We start from the raw sequence: 27,133 nt of genomic DNA on the forward strand, positions 1-27,133 counted from the left end.
TGATAAATTCCTACCCAAATAGGAGCCAGGTCAGCACAAGTCCACGGCCAAGTCCATGTCTAGCGTCCCCGTCTAACTGCTTCTTCTCTAACATAAGGGGCTCGTTTGGTTCGCGGGAAAAGAAGGGGGGAAAGTGTGGTCAACGGGAAAGTAATGAGATGCCTCTTGTTTGGTTGGAGTTTTCAAAGGAGAGAGAAGGGAAAGTTATATTCCCATGGGAATGTGATTCCCACATTTTATGGGAAAGTCTTTCCCATGAGATGGGAATCACTCCATTTTTACTTTTTTCCAAAAAGTCCTTTCAGCATTAAAGAAGCATTAAAGAGGCATTAAAAACCTAATTTTTATTAAGGGCATAATAGGAATTATATATAACTTTCCTAGGAAAGTGGATGGCCAACCAAACATAAGTACCTTGGAAATTTGTCACTTTCCCATGGTCAACCAACATGCCAAAATTACTTTCCTAGGCATCCTCTTCCTAGGAATTTGTTTTTCAGAAATCATATTCCTAGAAAGGAAAATGCTTCCCGCGAACCAAACGAGCCCAAGAAGATAAAGCGAGCGAGCCGGAGGAACTCCCCAGCCATCATCATCACCCCACAATGCCAGTTTGAGCTGTTTTGCTCCCTTCGAAGATGGAGGCTTTTGGGCGAACCCTCACCACCACCCTCGCCATTTCTCCGTCAGCTCCTTGGCGACAAAGAGCTGGCCACCGAGGGAGAAGCAGTCTGCTCTCCATTCCAAGGCCGCGCTCTCCCAATTTTGGAGGGGTTTTCCCACCTCCTTTTCCTTCAAATTTTTCCCGCATACTTTGATCTTCCGGGGAGTAAGGATTTCTTTCTTTCGGTGCAGAGGTCGAGGGCTGCCGTAAGAATGGGCGCCTCCGTGGGCGGAGAAGAGGAGGAGGCGAGGCAGGCGAAAGAGATGGTTGCGGCTCGGAGGAGATGGGAAGCTTTGGTATTCTTTTAATTTTATTGGCAATTATTCAAAGTTTTCCTGTACTTCAGACGCTTTGAGGGATATAAAATCTGGTTTTAAAAGGCCCCAAATAGTGGAAAAGGCTACCTGGAACATTCCATTGGCTCCATCCTGATCCTTGATTCAGTTTTTTTTTTTCTTTTATGTTCTGTGGTGGAAAAGAAGGGAACGTACAATTTCTTTTCCCTGTATATAAATTTCATGATTTTGCATTATCGGTGGACACTAATATCCTTGGGTAAAATTGTAACCATTTTTTGGTTTCCATATGAGAATTGCTTCGTACACTTGATAATTAAGCAACTACATGCAAACAACCATGTCGGAAATTACATGATAGCAGAAATTTGCTTTTCTATTGTCTCAAAAAAATAATTATTTTGTTTAATCACACCTTTAAACATGGACATGGATGTGGAAATGACTACAGCATACTATAGAGTTACAGTGGCACCGGTATTGGCAGATTCTGAAAAAATACTATATGGATTGGTGGAAATAAAGTAATATATACTCATACTAATTTATATGATTAATATTAATTTTTCTATAATTTTTTGAGTGTTCTGTAAATCTAGGTCTTGTCCTCTACGTTTTCTTCTTTTCATCCTTCTTTTGATTAAGGAAGACATGTTGCATGAAGGCTAAATGTAACTTAGGGTTAAATCTGCTCGACTCATCTCAACCTGTGAATTGCAAGCCCCCAAAACACAACTGAAATGTGTCAAGGAATAAATTAAGCCATACCCTTACCATAATTAAGACCATTTTTTTTCTAAATATATATGTTCATACTGACAGGAAGTTCTAATATGTATCATGCTGTAACCAAGGATATCAGAGATGGATAAATGACTCTAGCAAAGTTCCATGTTTTATGGAACAGCACTTTGACATGTTTTGCTCATTTTATGTTATTTTTATGTGACATTAAAGGAAAACAATGCAAATGGAAATGAGATTATATACAAGTATTGGGCTTTTTTGTTGTTAAACAAAATGAATTTGTTCAAATTTTCATATGTTATGTTTGAAGATTAGGGAGCAGAAAATTAAGGTCCTTACACCAAGGGAAGCCGGATATGCAATCCAACTTTCAAACAAGACCCTTCTTGATGTCCGTCCCTCAACCGAACACAATAAGGTTTGTGTGGCTATCAAGTAAATGAAGAATTCCATGTTGTTCTTTAATATCATCTTTCAAATCATGTTCAAGTGTTTTCTTCTTTCTTTCTTCCTGGGCAGGCATGGGTAAAAGGTTCTACTTGGATACCCATATTTGATGTGGACAGCTCTGTTGACATGCAGACTCTTGCCAAGAAAATCACCAACTTTGTTATGGGTATTACATCAAGCAACTTAATTTCCATACAATTGATTAATATGGCTTTTCTTTTCCGGTGGGAGAGATGGAACTATTTTAGATTGGCCCTTTGGTTATTATTTTTTTGCTCTTTTTTTGTTAACCTAATTACATTTTTGGTTCCCTGTTAATTCATATTTGTTTTATGAACAAGTGGGTTCTCTGTGTAGATGGCAATATCTTGATAACTTATTACAGTTTAAAGATTTTCATTCGTGCTAAAATGATTCAATTGTCTGTTTCACAGATAAACTTCTCTAATTCTAAATCTTACCTTCTGCATTGTCATGATCATTTCCACCGGATACATGAACAATAGGGTCAAAACTAGAAACTTGCATGGTCAATTCGTTAGTCTAGGCCATTTATTTTATGAGCTATTAAATTGATTTGTGAATTGTGACATACGTCATATGTAAACCCATTTAATTGGAAGCATAAATTTCTTTCTTTTCAAATGATAAAAATTTAGCATAGGTGAACACAGCTAGCAGGGAATGGGCATCGGCTAAATGTGTAAGGATGGACCATGTGCAGCAGCTTTGTATGAAAATTATTAGCTGTATCTAGGGATGGCATTTAAAGGAGAAAGTTTACCTGAATATTATATATATATATATATATATGTATATTCGTATTTGAATAAATTATTCATATATTTAAACTCAAAGGTAAACAAAAAATGACATGAATTGGAGTTTGCTGAATTTTAATCAAGCAAAAACTTGGAGAATTTGTTTTATTGTATCATTCCACATGACAATAGTGGATATTGACCAGGCCTTAATAATTAAGGTTGAAGATTTAGGCCCTACATGAGTCCATAATTTTAGCTACAAAACCTGGATTAGATTCTTCTCAAATTTTCCTGTTCAAAAATATTTATTCTCTGAATTGTTGAATAGCAACTTCACCTTTTTTCATATCAAGAAGAATATCTTGATAGATGTATACCATGAAAGCATTCTTTAGATTAGTAAGGTTACCAATATTTCAACCAATACTGATGATTTGCATAAAAATCAGTCTCCTTTTAGCTGTCAAATAAAATAATTCTCATTCATCTTATGTGAAAATACAATGACAGTCCAGCCTTATGGATCCTCATTCGCCAAATGTTCCTTTTTTTAGCCCATCTCTGATGTTATTTCTAGCTTTTCTGTATCTTTTCTCACAACCAGCACCTATGTTACCTTACGCCTTCCTCTCCTTTCCTAATCCCAAGTGAAGATAATTACTTTAAATTTAATTCTGTATATGCTAATGAAATAAATACTATATGTAATAATAGGATATGCAAGTATACATGAAACATGCTTGCCCATTTCTAGAAGTTCTATTCGATGCTCATGGTCTTCTTTTTGGTATGCTAAAAATGTTTTTAATTTGTCAAATTCTAATTTTGTGATTTTTAAGAAGTTCTATATTGTGGTTATTTGTGCAGGAGGTTGGTGGAGTGGCAGTCCTATGCTGGCATTTGATAAGTATATTATTCACATCAAATAACCTCAGATATCATTGTAATATAAGCTATAACATTATATAGTTAAATATTTTTTATTTGTTTACTTATTTATTTATTATATTGCTATAGGGGTTTCATAGGAAAGGTTGAGGAGAAATTTCCCAAGGACTCTGACATTATTGTTGCGTGTCAAAAGGGTCTAAGGTAGTATCTTTCCCATGCATATTAGTCTTTGCAGACAAATTTGCTTTAGCTTACTAAACTCTCCTTATAATCTTAAATGCTCTTTATATTGGGTTCGTGTTAAATTGTTGTGGTTGTTTCTCCAATATTATCTTATTATGGTACAATATAAAATCTTTCAAATATGGCCATTCTATTCCAATTCTATTACTCATGTAATTATTTAATTCTTTTGTTTTATATATGCATACTTGTCTTTGTATTTTTGTTTCACCATTAATCTTTTCAAGTACAACGGAAAGTTTTAGTTCTTTTATCATTGTAGGAATATATGGGTGATAAGGTGCTAATAAGTTGATGGGATTCCTTGATACCGAAATTTGGTTTGCCTGAAACTTCTCAAGTTATCTGTAACTTGAAACTAAAGTACCAAGCTTGGTTTCTTAGGATGACTAGGTGAAGATTGGTCAGGCTGAGCATAGGTAATAGGTTGTGAAGATAAAAAAGAAAACATAGGAATAGTAAGGGAAGGCACGGTAGATGCCAGGACTGATGGGTTCCAGAAGTTAATGGGGATTTTGGTGACATGGTATTTAGTTTGGAGAATGATAGGCAGAGAACATGAAAAGGTTCACCGGTTAGAGTTGTTACATTCTGTATGAGCCTAGCAAAGCAACTAGGTTGAAAGAGTCAATTGATTTACGATCAGGAGATCATCACTGTGGAGTGAAAGAAAAAGATCTTGTAATTTATTGCAGTTGAAGTAATGCATTTGCGGGTAGCTAGTGCATAGGATGTTACAATTTTTATGTAGCATTAGGAACAAAGAATGCACTAGCACAAAATAAATAAAGACAAGTTGAGGCTTCCAGTGGGAGGAAAGATCTTACAAGATGAGATTTTCTCATCCCAATCTATTAGAGACTTCTAGATTCTGGTGAGAAGTTTAAGCAAAGAGGGTTTTGGGCAATGATTCTGTCCTAAGGACTTAAAAAACATGACTATTATTTTACTTGTTATAAGTCTAGATCAAAAGCCAAACATCATCAATGAGAAGAATTTGACAGAGCTCTGATTCTTAATCTCTGATTTCTAGGATGTAAAACATTTTAAAAGAAATTCAGCATTATTAATAATCAACATAGCTGCTCCAAGTATGCAGTTGATACATGTAACTCGCATTGCTGATGGTGGGGTGCTGTAGGGACTTCACTGCAAAAAAATCACCCCTCTTCCAAAATTCAACTCAATTTCAGAATGAAGACTGATTCCAGTCTTCCATATCTCAAGAATGTGACTTCTTCCCTAGACTTTAAGCAAGATAGCAGGGTGTCCTAGTGTCCTAACTCCGAGTGTCAAAACGGGACAAGTTGGGAAATGGACTGGGACAGGAAGAGACATCCACTGTTTCGAGTGTCCATACAAGGAGGCATCCTGTTGCACAAAAAAATTGGGAGGGTCCCATCCCATAGTGTTTAGAACATGGTATCCTAAATAATCCTAACAAGAACATGGCTTGAAATTCAAAAAGAAAAGTAATGTGGTAAAAAGGGAAGAATCCCATTGATCCTACCACATTTTTGATAGTTTTGTAAGGTCTACTTCAAGAAGTTTCAAAAATGGACAGAGAATAGTACAAGCCAATTCCTTGATTCAATTCAACATTCATGCAGTTAAAGTAAATATTTGGTGATGACTTATTTAATAAAATTCAGTCTGCCATTCAGAACCAACAGGCTTTGTTGATAGAAAACCAGTCAATTAAGAAACCGGATGTGTTCAATGGCCAAAAATAGTCTTGAGGAAGTCTGGAGGCACCTTTTGTTGGTAACTCATGTGATTGCTCCCTTGAAGCTCCATGATCAAAAGGGCATAAATTTTTTCTTGTGGTCACAGGCTATATCTCTAGGTGGTCCAGTTTGATCTCATCGAAAGAATTTTAATGCACATTACATCATAAGGTTATCTGAAAACAATCTTTCAAAAGTTTTAAGATTGGAGGATTCTCTTCTTTGCTTTGAATTGATTGATTTTACTCTGGTAAATATGATGTAAGGCCAAATGGCATGGTGGAGGTCTTTCAAGGCACTGTCTAAACTTCGAAGGGAAATGGTGACTACGAAGAAAAAAGACTACGCATAAAGCCTTTGAATTTGTGCCTGCTGGACCACCCAGGGACACCAACTCAATCTATAGTATTCATTGTAGATATTTTTGAGTTTTGACTGAAGTCATTTCCCCTTTCGAAGTTGAGTTGCCAATACTTAAAGACAGAAGTATAATAAGGGACAACTACTGAAGAAAATGCCACTTCAAGAGCTTACAACCCGATGGCAATGATCCGCTCCTTCAACAAAGTTGTCTAGTACAAGGAGGCCCATTATAATTGATCACCATGTAGAAGGTAAATTCAATCCGAATTAGAAAGGTCTCTATATCTTGGAAAAGGTATGTGAAGGTGGAGCTTATCAGTTAATTGAAATTCATATAAATCAGTAATGCCCCTAGAAAATGGTTAATGTCTTAAGAAATATTTACCTGACAATAATGGGTACCTCTCAAGGCCCAAGACACAGCTATTATATATTTTTTCCATTGGGTCAGTTTGCATAAAATCAAAGAAAATGCTAAAGGTGGGGTTATCAAAATACATGTTAGGTTTATTCTCACAAGGAAAAAATGGAATCTTGCCATGGGAAGCATACTTAAGACCTTCAAGTAATTGTTAACGTAGTGATGTTTGGTGAAATATCAAGAGTGCAGCAAGTAACATCAAAGTCATGGTTGATGGTTGATCTGCCACAAATCCAAGCCTTGATACTGTTGTAAAGCTTGGTGATGTGCAAGTGAAGGCGATACTAAGTTGTTTAGAATAACCAACCGAGTATCTCTATGTTCTTGTTTTGCTTGTAGTGGAACATCATTTGACTTATCAAGGTAAATGGATTAGTGTATTGTTTTGGTTGCCTTAATGAGGCAAGATGTGCCATGTCAATCATGAAGTTGTTAGTGACTCATAGGTGTTCTAGTAGGCTTGTTGAGACAAGATGTGCCGTGTCAGTCATGAAGTTATTGGTGGCTCATGGGTGAAGTACCACCAAGAAGATCTAATCCAAACATGTTTATCATTTTTGTTATTGTGGTATAATGTAATATCTTGCATCTCATGCTGAAATAAGGTTGTTCCAGTGCGCTTCCTAATATAAAGATATGCTATGACTTCCCTATTAATTATTACCGTATGGTAGTAACATATTCAAGATGATCCATATAGGCCTTCTCTACCTCTTTTTCTTCAAAAGAAAATCAAGTTGAAAACAAAGGGGAAGATCATTTTTCACTTGATTTTAAGCTAAATCCCATCTTCTTCAAGCATAAACCCCTCGTCTCTTCCCATTCTCCTCAGTTTTTTTCTTTTTCATGCCTAAAACAAGCAAAAATTAGGAAAATGAGGGAAAGTTATGCCAAAATTTGCATTTTGGCATAATTTCATGACATGTTGTAAATCCAAAGATGATTTATGCATTGAAAAACTGATGATCTATTTCACAATGATTTCGTATATGATGAGAAGGATCCGACGATTGGTTGGCTTGAGGGACGATAGCAATTAGAGCTTGATGAGCCAGGGTCACCTTCTTGATCGGCTAGTTTCATAGCAAAGGATGCTGGAGTAAATGCAGAGAAATAGGTAGAATGATACATGCCATGCTCATAACCAGCCGAGCAACCACAGAAGTCAATGGGAGCTGATCATCATCGCAAGACTCTATGTCCAAGATATTCTTCTAGATATATGATAGATGTTAAGACGAGGTCATCATGGTACCTGATCCAGTTAGGGAGATAGAGCTAGTTAGGGTGGTAGGCCTAGTTGTAATAAAGCTAGACAAGTGGGGGCATCACAAAAAAAAAGCAATTCCTTAGAGCAGCAAGAAAGGAAAAAGGAGACAGAATGACAAGGCTAGCCGAGCAACCATAGAGATCAGTAGGGAACCGATCATCATTACAAGGCTCTATGTCCAGCACATCCTCCAAGAGATATGAAAAGGAATGTTAAGAAGAGGTCATCATGGTAGCCAATCCAGTCAGAGAGGTAGGGCTAGTCAGGATCTGGGCCTAGTCGAGTCACCAAGCAGAGCTAGGCAGGTAGGGCATGAGGGAAAATAGTTTTTTAGAGTAACAATAAAGGAAAAGGAAAAAGAACTATATATCTATTGGAGAGAGTGAATGAGGAGCCTATTCACTCATATTTCGAGTCCAATGAGCTCTTAGATAATTGGTTGCCTAGATCATCTTGCGATATGAGTGATGATGATAATGATAGTTCGACCGATGATGCATCAGGTGTCTAGGGAGGTAGCAGTAGACATGACGGAGGTTCATACAACTCACAATTCTATGATCTTGGTCGATTCATTGGTCAGATCGCAACTCATCATGCCATACAAGGTACAAACCACGACGCACGACCTAGAGCCCATGATGATACGGTATCATACAGGAGATAGGCCCCACAAGATGGTTCAGGATATGGCACTACTGCAGGTAATCTAGCATGCAAAGTAGGGTCCCTGGATGTATATGTATCCAAACCATACATCGCATTTTATTCCATACAACCAAGGTATGATCTGCATGCATATCCTTCATCTGGGATACCGTATTCAAGTGGCTACTACCCTCTACAATCTCAGCTTGATCATATGTCAGATTTGGCTATTGTAATCTTCCCTCAGATGGGAGGGCTAGCCCAATTTCTGCTGATTGAAGACACAATTTGCAAACACTCCCCATCCTGAGTCTCTCAGGCTCATCTACATTACCTTCTGCAATACAATGTGCAGATTTATGTGTTGGATGATTGACCAAGCGGTACTTGTATAAAATGTGCTAGTTCTCCTTCTTAATGTCTTTTATTATCCTTTCTCAAGTTTTCCACAGTCAAACATTTAACTAGGGCATCTAGATGCATCACTATGAGTTTAATAGTAGAAGGCTACATCAACTGAGTGTTTACCCTCTAGATTTGCTTCACATCTGTAGATCTCTTGCTGCTTGCGAACAACTTTACAATGCGGGTTTCAGAAACTTATTCTGGGTACAAGGAGGTTTGGAAGCTGCTGAAGATGAGGTAGTATATGTTGATGAAAATGAACTGTTTGTACGTGTGTGCATGGGGACCGGCCATGCACAAGCATAAATCTTTGCTTCTATTCATTCATATTAGGATGTCTTTTATTGGGTCATTTAATTTTTTTTATAATAGTTTGATACTTGTTGGTTATAGGATTTTCAATGGGAAGGCCCCCAACCTTTCAAGCTTGCTGGAATTGGTGGAGTTTCTGAGTTCCTTGGGTAGGATTGCAGACCTGAATTTCATAGTTATACTGAAATTCCCCTAGGTTTCCCACCATATTTTAGCTTTTGCTTACAAAGTAGGAACACCCGGTTGAAAACTTTATTTGATAATATCATAATGACAATGAAAGAAAATAGTTCCAATAATTTCAGAATATCATAAAGTTGTCCATTTGCACACTTCTGCATATTTATTTCTTTTTTCTTTCCTCTTTCTGTTTTCAGTTGGACGGATCAGCAACGTGCTATAGCTGCTAAGGAAGGATGGGCTTATCGATTAGTCTTCACCGGTCGCTTGGTAAATTTTTATGTTGTGAACGAAAAAAATAATTTCAATTATTCCAGAGGGAAAAAATATCCTACGTTTCTTTGGTCCCGCAGGTCGGACTTATCCTTATAGCAGATGCCTTACTTCTTGGGGCTCAAAAGCTTGGACCTTTACTTCAAGAACTGAGGTCTCATTGAGACCCTAACCTCTCGCCCACCGTGCACCATGGAGGATATGTTTGTCATTTTGAAAGCCTATGAGTTTGTTATTTATCATTTGATCAGATTTGTTTATGATCTCAGTTTTGTTTGTTGTGCGGAAAAATTTTCCTTTGTGGAATGTAAGTATCTGTCTGCAGCTGATCTCCTTTAGCTCTTCTGATTGATGTCTTTTCTATTAGTTGGGCTACTATTTTCTTATTAATGTGTCAATTAACAAACAATAAAAAAATGCTGGCTAGAAAATATTGGGACCGGAACTCACAATTATGATAAATGAAAGTCGAAGATAGCTCTCTCAAAATGAAATTTTATATCGTTGGTAGCAATCAAAATAAAAAATAAAAATATAAACTTTTTTTTTAAAAAAGTGGAAATAAAAAATGTCTACAGGGGGCATGTTTTTGATTTGGTAAATGATGGTCAACGTGATTTGTTTCACGGTATTATTGTGTAGTCTTCAACAAAATCATTGGATTAGAAAAAAAAAATTATACTTGTAAATTAAATAAAAATTATAATTATAATAATCTTATTTAGTAAAAATTGTATTTTTACTAGAGTTGGCAAATAATGACAAGATCTCACTTGACCCTTCCTATAATGACCAAAAAATAATGACTCAACCTATCAATCTGACCCATATGCAATGATTAGCTTTAAGTTTGGGCTAAATAGGTATGGGTCATAAACAAATTGACCCATCTTTACATGCTTATTAAATGGGTTAGATTTCATTTTTAGGGTAATATTCCATTTAACTCATTTAACTTGTTTAATAATTAGGGCGAGTTGGGTTAAACTTATCAATCTCAATCTATTTATCTGTTTTAGCTAGGAAGAAACATCCCTTGGTGTTTTATTCAAACTTAGTTATCGATGCTCGTTTGGAGAGTTCTTGAATTTGAAATTGGGATTGTAGGGTTTCAGTGATTACAGAAGAGGTGAAGAGGAAGAGCACCATTGTTGACCTTGATTGCCCTTTCCTCTTCTCTAAGATTTGATCAAAGCTTTGATACTTTCATTCTTTTAGATCTCCAATCTTCTCCCCTCAATTCAAAGATCTGTCAAGAAGTAGCCAAGTAGGTGGGTTGTCAAAAGGTAGCCAGGTTCCTCACTAGTGGTGCCCATGAAAGATTAGTTCGACTTCAGATGAGGCTTTCCTCTTTCATATTTCTTTTTGGACGATCTTTCTCTTCATCCCTCTTCCTCTATCTCTTTCTATGGCTCCGTCCTTTGCAAATCTTATCCCTCTTTTTGTGTGGCTTTGTCCTATACAAACCCCTCATCATACCTTTTCTAATTGAGATCATAACCCACCCAAAAATGTAATCTTAATCGAAACCCAAATTCCTTAGGCCCTAACCCTAACTGGAAACTTAATTCTATCCAAAAAACTTTTATTTCTGAGATGAAGTGATTGTAGAGAGCTATATGACCATAATTATGTGCTCGTTGAATGAAAAGAGCAAAAGCAGTTACTATTCATAGCAGTGTACAGATTGATAAGAAAAATACTAACCCTCTTTGCAAGGCCTCTGTTCAAATTCTTTGAAAAATACCTTTTATACGAGTTATATAAGCTGCATCTAACTCAAATCTTTGTAGTACTGCAGTTCTTTTTATGTTGTCATCCAATTTGCTTTGAATAGCTAATAGCCGCACAAGGCAGCTTTGATTGAATAGATTTAATTGCGTTCATGCCTTTTTTTGTGCTTTTATTTCTCACTCTCATTTTAGTTTAATATTATATAGTGGAGCTCAAGTTGGCAATCTTTTGGAATCATGATCTCTTTTCTCCTCTCCTCTAGATCTAAACATGGCCGGTGAGAACGGGTCCCTCTTTGCTTCTTCTTTTTAGACAAGATTTCAAAGTCTCTAGCTTGGATATTTCAAACTCTCTTATCCCATTGAAGATGTTATGAAGCACTAGATGGTTTCTTTTTTCATAAATTGAGCAAGAAATGGTTGACATTGTAGCAGTCATAGTTGGATAATAGGTTTATGCAGGAATGATAGGATTTGGGAAGACTATAATGGGAAAGATATTATCATAAGTGTTAGGTTATTCTTACTTATAAAATTAGAATGATACTGTATATAAAAACAATCTCTATTGCCTAGAATTATTTATATGACAAGGTGTTTAATATCAAACAATTATTCAATTTCTTCTAATATCTTGAAATGATCAGAACAAGGTATATATAACATACCAAACTATCCATTTTCGGTTCTCATTCTTTAGTTCAATGTATGTAATAGATGTGCTTGCTAACCAATTTATTTTGAAGAAAAACAACAATGACATTTTTTACGAGATAATAGGAGGTTTTGGTCTCCATCCAATTAATTGAGGTAATAAATTATAAAGTGAAATAGTTGGCATCCATGAACAAGCCCCCTTAAGTTTATTCATCAGCATAAACTATTTCAAAAATGGACTCAAGTTTATGGTCCAGTCAAAATTACTTAAATTTTAATTTCAAAAGGATCTGGTTGAGTTGGGCCAGATTCAGAAAACTCAGGCTCGGCTCTAAAAATAGAATGGGTTCAATTTTAAAATCCAATCCGGCCTCACGGGTCATGTAAAATAAATTGGATTGGATTTAATCAGATTGGGTTATAGGTCATGGCCGCCCCATTTGCATATCTCAGAGAGAGAGAGAGAGAGAGAGAGAGAGAGAGAGAGAGAGAGAGAGAGAGAGAGAGAGAGAGAGAGAGAGAGAGAGAGAGAGAGAGAGAGACGTGATGGCGAGCTGGGTCGGGAGGAGATGGCTGAGTTAACAACTAAAAATTAGGTGATTTCATCAGAACCAATCGTCAGCTGTTTCCTCCTGTCTCTCGAAGTGAGAACATCCCTGTGTTGCAGGCCATCTTTGTCCTTTTTCCTTTTTCCTTTTGGTTCTTTCTCATATGGCAAAAGATGTTGGTCCAATAGAACTCCAAAAGAATTGGACAATTTGCTCAATATATAACTAATTGGACTGACACCTTATGGTTTGTAGGCTTCCATCTCATTTGTGCATACCTTGCTGATCCTATCAGCACACTGCCATGCCAGTAGCTATCTTTCTATTCTACCTCCCATTAGAGAAATAAAATATGGATGAGGATGTTAATATATCAAGTTTATCAGCTTCGATGAGATTTATATATAGATGCACAAAGCATTAGTTATGACATTGCCAACCTACTTACACCACCAAAGGTATCTCTTTGGTATCAGCTATATAGCCTTGTATGTAGAGGCCTCTCAGATGATACTATGAGGTTTGGCAACAGCAACCAGTTCAGCTATCCTATGCATGGTTATCCCAAAGGCTTCCTTCATATCCAGATATTCAGGTTTAACGCCATGAGGAAGCTCCCAGTCAAAGCTGTGCAGAAGCTGCGCCAATGCAATTTCGACACTAGCCATGCCGAATGTGATGGCCGGGCATCCTCTTCTCCCGGCCCCGAAAGGTAAAAGCTCGAAATCCTGCCCTTTGAAATCAATGGAGCTATCCAAAAATCTCTCTGGCTCGAAGACGTGTGGATTTTTCCATGATTCAGGGTCCCTTCCGATCGCCCAAGCATTGACGAATATTCGCGTCTTGGCCGGAATTTGATATCCATCTATGGTTACTTCTTCCATGGATTCTCTTGGGACAAGAAGTGGAGCTGGAGGGTGCATTCGGAATATCTCCTTTATCACCGCCTTTAGGTAATGTAAGTGGGGGAGATCACCCTCGGACACTGTTCTTCTCTCACCAACGATGCTACGGACTTCATCTTGGGCTCTCTTCAAGGCTCTTGGATTCATTAGCAGCTCTGTCATACCCCAGTCCAGTGTTATGAAGGTAGTATCCGTTCCGGCTGCAAACATGTCCTGCAAGAAATTGAAGCACAGGATTTGGGGTACGAGGAATCACAAGGAAGTTGGTCAGACATTGCATCCGGCTACCTCAAAAACAATTTTGACAGTACGTGAACCCTTCACCAAAACCACCCTCCCACCCCAGGAGCTAATATGGGGAAGCCCATGCAACAGTTCAAATAAAATTGGTCAAAACCGATCAACTGGAAGCTTGGTATTGATGATTTGAACTGTTAGATAGGGTCTACTATTTCTAAATTATGTACTGACAAAATATCATGTGATTTATAGATATGCATCCAGTGATTAAAAAACATGCATATTCATATTATTAAAACCGTCTATTTTGGACTAATAGGTGCATGAGCGATGTATATGTCAGAGGTCTCTAAATTGCATACTTTTTTTAATAATAAGTAATTTAGAAATAGCAGACCATATCCAACAGCTCAAATCATTGATGTATGTATCTATGTAAATATATATATATATGTGTCTATGTGTGTCTATCTATAAACATACGTACGTACGTTTGTATGTATACAAAAGTTAGGGACTCCTACTAGTGGAGTTTTCGTGATTAAAAAATTAAAAAAAGAAAGGAAATCGCATGCAATATCCTCTTTCTTCTGCATTATTGATTTTAAAAATTTTAAACTATAGGTACTGATTTGTTCAAGCACTCCAAAAATAAGTAATGATTGAAGCAGAAGCTCGGTCGAATAAAAATAAAACCGGAAATAAAATAGACCTTATGACTAATTATGTGGAAACTATATATGTTACGAAATGCTTTGTTGGATAATTTATATATATATATATTATTTTCTGATTCATACGAATATATTTTTTTAACATTGTATGAATAAATTTTAATTTTATTTAAAAATATATAAATAAATAAATAAAATAGACCAATTTTACAGATCTCACTAGCAAATAAACTATATGTATTGATTTGTTCGAGCACTCCAAAAACAAGGAATGACTGGAGCTAGTAGAAGCTCGATCAAATAAAAATAAAATCAGAAATAAAATAGACCTAATGGCTAATTATACAGAAACTGCGTTGCAGACTGCTACGTTGGATTTTTTTTTATTTTCTTATATATTTTACTTTTTGATTCATATGGATATATTTTTTTCTAAATTTGTGAAAATAAACTTTAATCTTATTTTAAAATAAGGAAGCTAGAGATGAGGTCTCACTCACCAAGATGATGGCTTTAACGTTATCCATGGTGAGAGGCATCTCCAGGCTCCCATCCTGGTGGATGTCAAGCAACACATCCACCAGATCCTTGTCCTCCTCGCTCCTCTTCCTCCTCTTCCTATGCTCCTCTATTATCTCATCAAAGAAGCAATCAAAGCGTTTGAACGTCCTCGCCAGCCTCCTCTTCATCCCCGTCACCGCATTCACCCACTCCAAGGATGGGTAGAAGTCCGCCAGGCTGAACCCCCCAAGCAAAGCCTGGTACTCCTCCAGCATCTTCTGAAACCCGTGCCGATCGTACTCCCCGCCCTCCGCAAACTCCCTCCCGAACGCCGCCCGGCACAGCACGCCGTTCGCGTACAACCCCAGAAGCCTGCTCAAGCTCACGGCGCCTCCCGGGCCCGACGAGGCGGCGGCGATCCGCCTTACGAGCTGGTCGACCTCCGCGGCTCTCGCGGGGCGGTACGACTCCACGCGCCTGGCGCTCAGGAGTTCGAGGGTGCAGATCTTGCGGATCTGGCGCCAATAGTTGCCGTAGGGGGAGAAGACGATGTCGGTGCAGCCGTAGAAGAGCTGCTTCGCGGCGTGGAGCTGGGGCCGGCTCGAGAGGGGAAGGTCGTGGGTGCGGAGGACTTCCTTGGCGGTTCTCGCGGAGGAGACGATGACGGTGGGGATGTGGCCGAGGGTGAGGTGGAAGATGGGGCCGTACTTATGAGCCAGGCGTTGGAGGGAGAGGTGGGGCATGCGACCGAGCTGGTGGAGGTTGCCGACGATGGGGAGCGGCGGAGGACCGGGCGGAAGATTGGTCTGCCCTTTCTTTGGCAGATGAGTTCTAACCAACATGAGTACTACTAGTGCTGTAGATGCTAGAATCAAGACCGTGGATGGCCATTCCAGGAGAGCCATGAAGATTTCCCCCGTTGAGGTGAAACACAGAGGAAAGCTGTATAAATACGATGAAGTGGAGCTTGGTGAAGTGGTTGATCTCACATCCGTAATCATTTTATTATTAAAAATATATTTCTATACTTGCCTCATATCCCTCTCAAGTCGGGTAAAATAGATGAGACAGATAATAGGAATCCGATTGGATAGATAAAATGAATCGGATTGGATGGATTGGGTCCGATCTAATATTTGATTCAAATAGGCTGCCGTGATTTTTGTAGAATATATATTTTTTAAGTTCAATAATAATAATTTTTGAAGTAAAAGAGGGAGGAGGAGAGAGACAATCAAGATGAACAAGACTGTGCGCTATCATCTATCGAGTGAATCAAAGAAGAGTGAATTAAAATTATTTTATATCTAATTGGGTTTCGAATGGGTTATACTATCATCTGCATCCTATCCGAACCCGCTTTGAAATCCATGCTCGCCTCAAGTTTAAATGAGTTAGGTAAATTTTGTCCCATTGAAGTTGGATCGGATTGGGTATCCGAAAGGCGGGTTAAAATTGTCACCTTCAAGTTCGAGGCTCGAGGGGACGAGGACAAAGGCCCATTGTCGTCACGTTTGACTTTTGATAATGGGAGGGGAACTTTTGGGGAAAGGATTTGTGGATGAGGCTGGGCAAATTGACAGCACCCTTTGTGGAGGGGTACGGTCCACTAGATGAGAGAGATAATAATCCCATCATGTACCGGATATGCGTGCATAGAATTATTTGGTAAGAGAGTCTGAATGCGACCAAATTAACTGGTTGGTAGCTATGGTCGCGGAGCTACGGAATCTTATGAGGCAGGGTTGTAACTTTCAACGGGAAGGAGGAATCATCTTTTCTTTGCACAAATTTACCGTTAGGTAGGCTGTATAAAGATTGCTTCAAAATTCATAGTGGTTGAATAAATTCAAAGTTTTGACCCAAAAAAAAAAAAAAAATCAAAGTGACCTATGAAAAATATAATCCAACCATCGGTGTCGTAAAAAAAAAAAAAAAAAATAATCATTATTTTATGCAAAACGTGCAACCCGAACCCCGCCAACAGTATGGACCAATTGTGTACTAGAAATTTTTCAATTTTTATTGATGTTGACAAATATATTTTCCAACAATTTTCTAGTGGAAACAAAAAATAATAATAAAAGAAAGGTAAGGGCAGAGAGCCGTCACAGTCTTAATTTGTCTTCATATTACTATCATTATCATATCACAGACCATGTGCAATGGCATCCGATGGAAAGCTCCCAGATAAAGGAATTACGTTTTACCAAAAAGAGAAGCACAGTGAATAAAAGCAATTGTGTTTAATTAGGAAGCAATATGGTGAGCCATGGCAAAAGGGCATAGTGACGAGTTGGTATTTTGGATTACTAGCCTAATCTTCTGAAGGCATACAATTGGGGAAAAGTTCTATAAAAAAGTCCAAGGAGGAGTATTAGAGAGGATTTCGTTATGAGGTGCCAATTGTATGAGAAAATTCATAGGCATCAGAAGTTATTAAAAATCCTTGAACTATTGCTGGTCTTCCTCTTAGTCAAATGATTCTTTGAATTCTTGTACACAATTAAATCAATGCAGAATTCTTGTACACTATTCATTGGTTATTTGTGCTAATTTAAGAAATTTTTATGCTATATTTGTTGTTTGTACTACTGTTTTTGCTATCAGTTAAGTGGCTTTCCCATATTTATATTATGCAAATAAATACAATGATAGCTCAGAAAGCACTTGTAATAAGTTTTGATTGGTTGTAGGTATAACTATAACAACTCCATAAAACATTAATCAAGATTCTCTACAGTACGGCCCGTGCACCGCAGAGTGTTGTGCATCTCTAAATGGCAACCATCAGGAGATGAATGGCCACTAAACAACATGCGCTGTGTATGAAAAGATACACACTTATGGACTACCTTGTTTGATAGCTGTCTATCTCTTGATGGCGGCCATCCATGACCTACAGTACTCTGCAGTGCCACATGCACACTGTAGGGACCCGTGTTCATAAAACATACTCATTTTTATCTTATGACCCACGGAATAGCATGGCCAACTCTGCTTCCATATAATCAAGACATCTCTAGACTCCTACGTGTTGCAGGGCAAGCTTATAGGCAATCTACAGCTCATAAAGTGCCTACTTCATTTTTCATTGGACAATACCTAACCTGCAGTAATATGGTGCAAGTTGAGCTAGTTTAGCAAAACCTGACTTGACTTGATTGGGTTGGGCCAATATAAACCTAACTGTTGGGTTTTGCTAGGGTTCGAAATTGTCGTCACAACTTCAAGGTAGGGGAAGTTTGGGTTGAAAGTTTGGCAGCCAGGATCCAAACCAAATTTCTACATTATAGTATTTAAACCAACCCAATTCAAGCTTCTTGTTGTCTTATTCTAAACAAACCTGAGAGGTATAGATTTCTGGATCGAATATTGCTTGTATTGACTTGATCTAACTTGACCTAAACATATCCAGCCTAAACTGTGTTTGGGTTGAAAATTTAAAGTTGGATCAGGTTGGGGCATTATTATTCGGTTGGGTTTGGATTGGATATTTCTCTTAACCAAGTTTGGATTGGGTCGGTACATGTTTCAAGTAACCAACAAACTCAAGAACACCAAGGTAGGTCTGCGGAGGTGGAACAACAGATCGGTTGGAAACGTTCATGTGAGATTATAGAATTTGGAGGCAGAGCTGGTTGAGCTTTAATCAAAGAAAGCAAATTCTGGAGGTCCATAGCGCTCTACTACTTCTTACTAAATTGGCTGAGTATAATAGGTTCTTGAGATAGCAAAAGATATTTTGTGTTGCACCCCCAACCTGAAATCACGAGCCAGAGATTGCGGCAACCACCGCATACTCATAAAAAACTCTTTCTATAAGCATGCAAGGCATCTCATCCGGATATAATAAACAAGCAGCGGAATAAATTTAAATAATCAATATTAAAATTTTAATTTAAATAATTAGAATCCTATATTAATATCTCACGAAACCAACAATGTTTTAAAAAAATTACATCAAACTCTAGTCAAACCCTGATCTAAATTAAAAATATTAAATTCAGCCTCTAGTCACTCTCTCGATCATAATCTCGTGCCATTTTAGTTTTCAGATCTATAAAAACAGTAAGATATAAAGTAATAAATTAGATAGCCCAGTAAGTAATGAACACTTTAACTAAAATAATTAGGCAATAAATTATAAAATTATTTAAAAAAAATAAGCAAATGTAGTTCATTAATTCAAAACCAAATTCAAGTATGTAGATTTATCAAAACATTGTCCATGCCAAATTCCATCTTTCTCAAAATCAAATTTTGTTTATAAATTCAAATTCTTTCAAATCACCATGTTTATCCCATCAACCATGAACTATGACCACATTTTTTCTGTGGCAGATCATGATATTGCATGTCTTCTTGCGGTGTCTGCATATCATCTTACGGTAAAGTCCTTCAGGACTACGTATCTGCTTGTGGTATGTCGCGCATCTTCTTGTGACATAAATCTTTCAGGACAAATCAAGTGCCAATGTATTAGCCCCCATTGGTAGGGTCCTTAACATGTCAGGCTAAAAGTTCAAAACAATCATGCAGTTCATATCTCACTTCAACAAAAATATAACAAATCATAAGATATCGAAATCAATTGAACAAGTTCGATATTTCCAAGCATGCATTATCATAATATTCCAAAATAAAGCATATTTAGTAATAAAATATCATTCATCAAATTCATACAACATGAATAATATGATTTAATATAATAATCTTATAATTTTTCGATAAATCTAGAAAAAGGATTATATTACTTACTTTGTGAGTGAAACCGGACTATATATTCAATTAATTTCTAAAATTTCTCTGAGAATCTAAGACTCTAGCAAACGCTCAATTGAAATCTTCAGTGAGTACCGTGAGCCAAGAGTGTTGGAAGTCAAGAGGAGAAGAAGGGACCGACGATGATCTAGCGATAATGATCTGTAGGCTCAAGTGTGGCGCATCCAAAGGAAGACCAGTTGAAAATTCAGTTTCTGCAAGGCTGGGGTCGATTCATGGAAAGCTGGGGTCGACCCATGAAGAGCTGGAGTCGACCCCAGTGAAGGAAGGGTCGACCCAAAGAAGTCACAGGGAGACGACAGAAAGCACTTCTCTGTCGGTCTCAAGTGGGGTCGACCCCTAACAGTCCGGGGTCAACCCCTAGGGTCGACCCCAGTGAAGGAAGGGTCGACCCCAGGAAGTCACAGGGAGACAATAGAGAGCTGTTCTCTGTCGTCTTAGGAGGGGTCGACCCCTGTCTGCAAGGGATCAACCCCTGAAGTATAGGGGTCGACCCCTGATCTGCAGGGGTCGACTCCAGCGCTGTGCCAGGCGTGCCATTCAGTCAATAACGGAAATTTTTGGTCTTTGACTGGCTTAGGGACTTCATGATTTAAGTTTATAAGGGTCTAAGTCATTCTTGGGCTAGGTTTAGACTCAAGAAGAGAGTGTGTAAGTCACGGACTTGGATTGAGTGCTTTCTAATGTGGCTTAGGGGGAGATTGTGTTGGCTTGGGATTAGACTAAAATTGGGAGCCTATATAAAGACTTGATGTAATCAGTTTTAGGGTTGAGAGAGAGGGTCACTTGTATTATTTTCTGGAGAAATAAGAGCCACCAGAAAACTTCTCCCACATTCTCTCTTCTCTTCCTCTTTTTCTCCACGAAAATCCTAGTTTGTGATTGTGGTTCTTCTTCTCTTCTTCCTTCTTTCTCCACGCAGCCTGACGCCCTAGGGGACGCCCTAGGTTAGCGGTTATCAGGGATCCACACGCTTCCACACAGCGCCAACAATTGGTATCAGATCGAGGTTTTGGCGTGGGAAAGAAGAAACGAAGGAAAGACATCAAGAGGAAAGCAGTCCGCTCATCTCCCTTCAAGGTGATTTCTCAAATCAGATTTGTGTTTATTTGTGATTGTAGTCAGGCCAACCATGAACAATAACATGAAGGTGGAGTTTAAGAAGTTTAATGGGAAGGAAAGCTTCTCTATGTGGAAGGTCCGGGTGGAGGATCTCTTGGTGAAGAATTATTTGGATTCGGCCTTGGAGGACAGGCCGAAGGGTATAACAGATAAGGAATGATTTTCTTTGGAGAAAAGGGCTTGCGCTGCCATCAGAGAATGCTTAGCAGATTCAGTCTTATACAGCATCCTAGAGGAGAAGACACCCAAGGGATTATGGACAAAGTTGCATACCATGTATATGGAAAAGAATATGTGCAACAAGCTGATGTTGAAGAAACAATTGTACAGCCTTCGGATGCATGAAGGTGGAGATATTGTTCTTCATATTCAGTGGTTTGACCAGGTTTGCAATGACTTGCAGACCTTTGGGGTGAAGATGGAAGAGGAGGATAAATCTCTACTCTTGCTTTGCTCGCTGCCAGGTTCTTATGATCCTTTGGTAATTACTTTGCTGTATGGGAAGGAGACGCTGAATTATGAAAACATAATTTCTGTGCTAAGATCCAATGAGCAAAGGAAAAGATTGACAAAGGATGGAGTTCCTCAAGAAGGTCTTACTGTCGGAGAGAGGCCTGGGAGAGGGAAAGAATGCAGCAAGCAAAAAGGATGGTCAAAGTCCAGAAAAGGTAAGAAAGAGTTCAGATGCTACAAGTGCAATGAAGTAGGACACTTGAAGCGAAATTGTCCGCTTTGGAAGAAGCATCAGGAAGAGAAGAATGGCAAGGATTAAGTCAGTGTCGTGGCTGATCTCAAGGTGGACGATGACCTTTTGTAGTTTCGGATGATCACAGGAACAACACGGATATCTGGACAATGGATTCAGCCTGCTCTCATCATTACACACCAAAACGGTCTTGGTTTGCTACATACACCAAAATCGATGAGGAGAGTGTGACACTAGGAGATGATCATCCTTGCAAGGTGGCCGGCATTGAGACCATCAAGGTGAGGATATTTGATGGGATGGTGCGGACTCTTACCAATGTAAAGCACGTCCCGAATCTGAAAAAGAATCTAATGTCACTTAGCTACTTGGAGAAGAATGGTTACAACTTTAGTTGCTATTCCAGGAGTGGTATTTTGAATATATCCACAGGAGCCATGGTTGTGATGAAGGGGAGGAGGTTGGAGAATAATTTATACAGGATGGAAGGGTCCGTGGTGTGTGGGGGACCCGAAACAGCAGCAGTGGCACAGGGCCAGCAGGAAGCATAACGGTTGTGGCATTACCGCCTTGGCTATATGGGAGATCATGGTATGAAGATGCTGAGCAAAGATGGACTGATATCAGATCTGGATGGAGGAGTTTCAGAGATGTGTGAGCCTTGCCAGTTAGGAAAGCAACACAAGGTGAAGTTTTCCATCAGTACTACACGCAACGAAGGTACCCTGGAGCTAGTGCACACGGATGTTTGGGGACCGGCCCCGGTCACAGCTAGTAATGGGGCAAGATATTTTCTAACCCTTATTGATGACTTTTCAAGGAGAGTTTGGGTGTACTTCTTGAGAAAAAAGTCAGAGGTCTTCTCTAAGTTCAAAGCCTGGAGGGCAGAGGTAGAGAAGGAGAAGGGATGCTGCATGAAGTGTGTGCGGTTCGACAATGGTGGCGAATTCACAAGTAAGGAGTTTCTGAAATTTTGCGAAGATTGTGGGATCAAGAGGCAATTTTCAGTAAGGAAGACTCCTCAATATAATGGGGTGGCCGAAAGAATGAACAGGACTCTCATGGAGAAAGCTAGATGTATGAGATTGCAGACAGGGCTTCCCAAGGTGTTTTGGGTGGATACAGTAGACACAGCCTGCTACTTGGTGAATCGATCTCCTCATACAAAGCTAGATGGGAGGATTCCAGAGGAGCTATGGTCTGAAAAAAAGGTGGAGGTTGGTCATCTTAGAGTATTTGGGTGCACGGCATTTGTGCATATAGATCCCAGTGAGCGGAGCAAGTTGGATGCCAAGTCACGAAAGATGGTGTTCATAGGATATCTGCGTGGAGTCAAGGGTTATCGACTGTGGGATCCGTTGAAGAAGAAGACAACTATCAGTAGGGATGTGGTCTTTGATGAGAATTCTTCCTAAAGATGCAAAAGGTGGAAGAAGAGCGGGGGGAGAACCAACCGGACAGGATTGGACAGTTAACTTCTTATTCAGTTTTACCTTTTGTAGGTGCACCAGAAGGACATGAAATTCAGGTGGAGCACCAGTTAGAGGTGCCTCCACATGTGGAGAGGAGCGAGATGCTAACTCGAAGACGAGATGTGCAAAGGGAAGAACAAGATCCCAGCAGAAGCATCGGAGTCGCACTGCACAAGCCTAAGCGGATTGTGTGGCAGCCGGAGAGGTATGGTTTTGGCGAAACCATGTCTTATGCATTGGTTGCTGTGAATGGAGACCCGAAGACCTATGAGGAGGCATTGGCACACCAGGATAGCGATAGGTGGGTCCAAGCTATGGTAGAGGAGATGCAGTCTCTTCAGAAAAATCAGACTCGGCGGTTGGTGCAGTTGTCAAGTGAAAAAAAGCCCATGGGATGCAAGTGGGTGTTCCAATGCAAGGAAGGACTTTCAGATAGAGAAGGCATCACAGAAGCTGCCAAGAAAGCTCTATGGCTGAAAGGATTGGCATTGAAAATGAGATTTGCACAGAAGGCTGTCAGGGTGCATTGTGATAGCCAGAGTGCATTATCTTTGGTTCAGAACTCGATCTATCATGTGAGGACCAAACATATTAACATCAGGTACCACAGGATTAGAAAATTGGTGGAAGAACGTGAAGTGGAGCTAGCCAAATTTCATATGAAGGAGAACTTGACAAATGCACTGACCAAGACTCTTCCAAGGGATGGCTTCCTCAGGCGTGTGGCGCTGATGAGATTGATGGACCAGGAGAAGCTTGCAGAGGCTTTAGAGCGCCAAGGTGGAGATTGTAGGCTCAAGTGTGGTGCATCCAAAGGAAGACCAGCTAAAAATTCAGTTTTTGTAAGGCTAGGGTCGACTCATGGAAAGCTGGGGGGTCGACCCATGAAGAGCTGGGGTCCACCCCAGTGAAGGAAGGGTCGACCCCAAGAAGTCACAGGGAGACGATAGAGAGCACTTTTCTGTCGGTCTTAGGTGGGGTCGATCCCTGACTGTTAGGGGTCGACCCCAGTGAAGGAAGGATCGACTCCAGAAAGTCACAGGGAGACGACAGAGAGCTGTTCTCTGTCATCTTAGGAGGGGTCGACACCTATCTGTGAGAGGTCGACTCCAGTGCTGTGCCAGGCATGCCATTCAATCAATAACGAAAATTTTTGGTCTTTGACTGGCTTAGGGATTTCATGATTTAAGTTTCTAAGGGTCTAAGTCATTCTTGGGCTAGGTTTAGACTCAAGGGGAGAGAGCATGTAAGTCATGGACTTGTATTGAGTGCTTTCTAATGTGACTTAGGAGGAGATTGAGTTGGCTTGGGATTAGACTAAAATTGGGAGCCTATATAAAGGCTTGATATAATCAGTTTTAGGGTTGAGAGAGAGGGTCACTTGTATTATTTCCTGGAGAAATAAGAGCCGCCAGAAAACTTCTCCCACGTTCTCTCTTCTCTTCCTCTTCTTCTCCACAAAAACCCTAGTTTGTGATTGTGGTTCTTCATCTCTTCTTTTTTCTTTCTCCATGCGGCCTGACGCCCTAGAGGACGCTCTAGGTTAGCGGTTATCAGGGATCCACACGCTTCCGCACAGCGCCAACATGATCGACAAAACATGTCGGTGGTGAGGCGAAAGGGGATGTCGGGGTCTAGCAATGATGCTTGGCAAAACTTTGTTAGCAGATGGAACCAGGACCCACCCACAGTACCACCTAGTCTCCCACCTCCGAGAAATAAATTGGATAAAGAAGACAGACAATGGCTCTTAGCAGAAATTACTGGAAGTTATGGCACCTCTAAAATATATGGATTCCAACGGATCTCATGGGCCTGATGGTTTCTCACTTGGTCTCTGCAACGGTTATTGGAATATCATTGGCATGGATATTTGCAAAGCTATCAAAGAGTGCTTTATAAGAAGTCCAATGCCAGAGGCATGGAAGACAACTTTTGTCAAACGCCTACCGTGCGAAATCATTAGAGACCTGTAGTCTATGTAATACAATGTACAACTTGGTGGCTAAAATTCTTGCAATTTGCCTAAGAAACAATCCTTAGTTTTAAAAGAGAAGAATGATTTTATAGAATTATCTCTAAATATTTTGATTATAATGCTATATCTTCCGATTAGAGAATGTGGTGCTATGATCTCTAATTGAGTTATCCAATGGATCAAATATAAATGGAATTACTTGGTTCAAGTGAGGGATTCCTGATGCTTTGCTGCCGTTAATTCTGGTTACATCTTTTCATTACTATAATCTGATTTTAATTTATTTTTAAACATTCACATCATGTTTTACTGTTTTGATATTTCTTCTTAGTTTTGTAGTTTCTTTTAGTGTTTCTACCTTCTCCCTATGAAATCGACCTCCCAATCTATATTGTGACAGCTGCATTATTCTTTGGGCGTAATCAAGCCACCATCCTATTTTTTTCGGTTAATTCCATAGAGCTTGGGGAAGAGGGTTTGCAGAGAAGCATCACAAATCCAACAATCTTTCCAAAAGGGTGTTCCCTCACCATTGCCAATTTGAAATTTTGCTCTAGTCCATAATACGAGTAAAGCATTAACTGCATCTCTCCATAAATTAGAACAATTTTTACTTGGCCTCTAATTCATAGATAGCTTCACCTTTTTATGATAAGTAAAATGCATCTGACTTTTCCAAATGTCTGAATCATTTGTAAGATATCTCCACCCCCATTTGCCAAGTAATGCTTGATTAAGCTAACTAATGTTCTTGACATCTAAACCCCCCTCTTCCTTTCCAAGACAAACAGTGCTCCAATTTACTTTGCAGGAGGCTTCTTTACCATTCTTATCACCACTCCTTAAGAAGGATCTTCTATATCTTTCAATTCTTTTGACGACCCAAACCGGTAATTTAAAAATGGACATGAAATAGAGGGGAAGGGCAGTGAGTACAAAATTAGTGAGGATTATTTTTTCTCCAAAAAAAGAGGTATTTACCCTTGTCGCTAATCTAGCTTCAATTCACTTCAAAAATGACAACCAATCTCTCTTTGCAAGCCTACCACTACATAGTGGTAAACCAAGATACTGAAGTAGAAGGGGGGCAAAAGAGCAGTGAAGCCATTTAGCACAATCGTATGCCATGTTATAGTCCAGACCAATAGGCTATATAGAGCTCTCTTTGTAATTGATAGACAATCCAGAAGTAAGCTCAAAATAGTATAGGATTCACTACAGAAAAAAGTGGCTTTTCCAACAATAATCCACCGATGCTATACAAAAGCATCGCTAATTTAGTCACCGCGCCAAATTTTGGCAACGCGGGCAGGTAGCGTTGGTATATTACAATGCTTAAAAGTGTCGGGAGTGGAAAGATAGCTATAACGACACTTATAAGCGTCGTCAAAAGCCTAAGTTAATATGACGCTTTTTAAAACAATCGTCGGAAGCCTTAGTGCGCTAAGCAACGCTTTAGAAAGTATCGTTGGAGGCCTAATCGTCCTCCTAGGACGACGCTTTAAAAAACATTGTCAGTAGTCTATCTCGCCCCAAAGTCAACGTTTTAGAAAATATCGTCCGGGGCCTAATCGCCCCTAAAACGACGCTTTACAAAGTGTCGTCAGAGGCCAATTCCCCCCATGATGCTTTAGAAAGCATTATCGGAGGGCAATTGCCCCCCCCCCCCCCCCCCCCCCCCTCCAAATAAATTTCTAATCATCTCAAAATCCCTAACCCCTTCCCAAACCATTCCGACCCAGCCCCCCCTACAAATCCCTAACATCTCTACTCCTCAATGCCCTCCTTATTCTCCTCCTCTTCCTCCTTCGTCTTCAGGGGTTGTGGAAGGGCGCCGTCAGGCGAGGGAGGAGGGCACTGATGGTGAGGTCATCGAGCCAAGAGATGGCACTTGGACTAGAGTTTATTCATTAGCATAAACTATTTCAAAAATGGACTCAAGTTTATGGTCAAATCAAAATTATTTAAATTTTAATTTCAAACAGATCAGATTGGGTTGGGCTAGAATTTCGAAAACCTAGACTCGGCTCCGAAAATAAATTGGGTCTAATTTTAGAACTCAACCCGGCCCCACGGATCGTTTAAAAAAGATCGGACTGGGTTTACTCAGGTCGGGTCATGGGTCAACGTGACCCATTTGCACCTCTACTAGTTTTAG

General features: G+C 39.4%; 2 protein-coding genes across 3 annotated transcripts; one reads left to right on the forward strand and one right to left on the reverse strand.

Annotated features, from left to right (window-relative positions):
- Nucleotides 1-561: 561 nt before the first annotated feature.
- Nucleotides 562-10,029, forward strand: LOC120113088 (rhodanese-like domain-containing protein 11, chloroplastic). 2 transcript variants are annotated; one of them, XM_039133837.1, is made up of 10 exons: nucleotides 564-773; nucleotides 856-960; nucleotides 2,018-2,125; nucleotides 2,227-2,323; nucleotides 3,789-3,828; nucleotides 3,939-4,013; nucleotides 9,039-9,126; nucleotides 9,283-9,350; nucleotides 9,579-9,651; nucleotides 9,735-10,029. In XM_039133837.1, the coding sequence occupies exons 1-10, from the start codon at nucleotides 639-641 to the stop codon at nucleotides 9,816-9,818; spliced, it is 873 nt and encodes a 290-aa protein (XP_038989765.1). In that variant the 5' UTR covers nucleotides 564-638; the 3' UTR covers nucleotides 9,819-10,029. The 2 variants fall into 2 exon arrangements, with proteins under 2 accessions (XP_038989766.1, XP_038989765.1); XM_039133838.1 differs by lacking the exons at nucleotides 9,039-9,126; nucleotides 9,283-9,350 and having other exon boundaries at nucleotides 562-773; nucleotides 9,735-10,004.
- Nucleotides 10,030-12,929: 2,900 nt separating this feature from the next.
- LOC120113089 (cytochrome P450 71AP13-like) lies at nucleotides 12,930-15,885 on the reverse strand. Its single transcript, XM_039133839.1, has 2 exons — nucleotides 14,912-15,885; nucleotides 12,930-13,710 (listed from the first exon to the last, which is right to left on the reverse strand). The coding sequence occupies exons 1-2, from the start codon at nucleotides 15,815-15,817 to the stop codon at nucleotides 13,096-13,098; spliced, it is 1,521 nt and encodes a 506-aa protein (XP_038989767.1). The 5' UTR covers nucleotides 15,818-15,885; the 3' UTR covers nucleotides 12,930-13,095.
- Nucleotides 15,886-27,133: the final 11,248 nt, after the last annotated feature.

This window comes from Phoenix dactylifera, chromosome 14 (genome assembly GCF_009389715.1).
Source record: "Phoenix dactylifera cultivar Barhee BC4 chromosome 14, palm_55x_up_171113_PBpolish2nd_filt_p, whole genome shotgun sequence".
Lineage (NCBI taxonomy): Eukaryota > Viridiplantae > Streptophyta > Magnoliopsida > Arecales > Arecaceae > Phoenix > Phoenix dactylifera.

Bases quoted from the DNA above. Each gene is read 5' to 3' on its own strand.
- LOC120113088 (XM_039133837.1), top strand. From the start codon at position 639: ATGGAGGCTTTTGGGCGAACCCTCACCACCACCCTCGCCATTTCTCCG. The intron at 961-2,017 runs GTATTCTTTTAA...TTATGTTTGAAG, and splicing joins GGAGGAGATGGGAAGCTTTG to ATTAGGGAGCAGAAAATTAA. The intron at 2,126-2,226 runs GTTTGTGTGGCT...CTTCCTGGGCAG, and splicing joins CCTCAACCGAACACAATAAG to GCATGGGTAAAAGGTTCTAC.
- LOC120113089 (XM_039133839.1), bottom strand. From the start codon at position 15,817: ATGGCTCTCCTGGAATGGCCATCCACGGTCTTGATTCTAGCATCTACA. The intron at 13,711-14,911 runs GTGAGTGAGACC...AATTTCTTGCAG, and splicing joins ACGTTAAAGCCATCATCTTG to GACATGTTTGCAGCCGGAAC.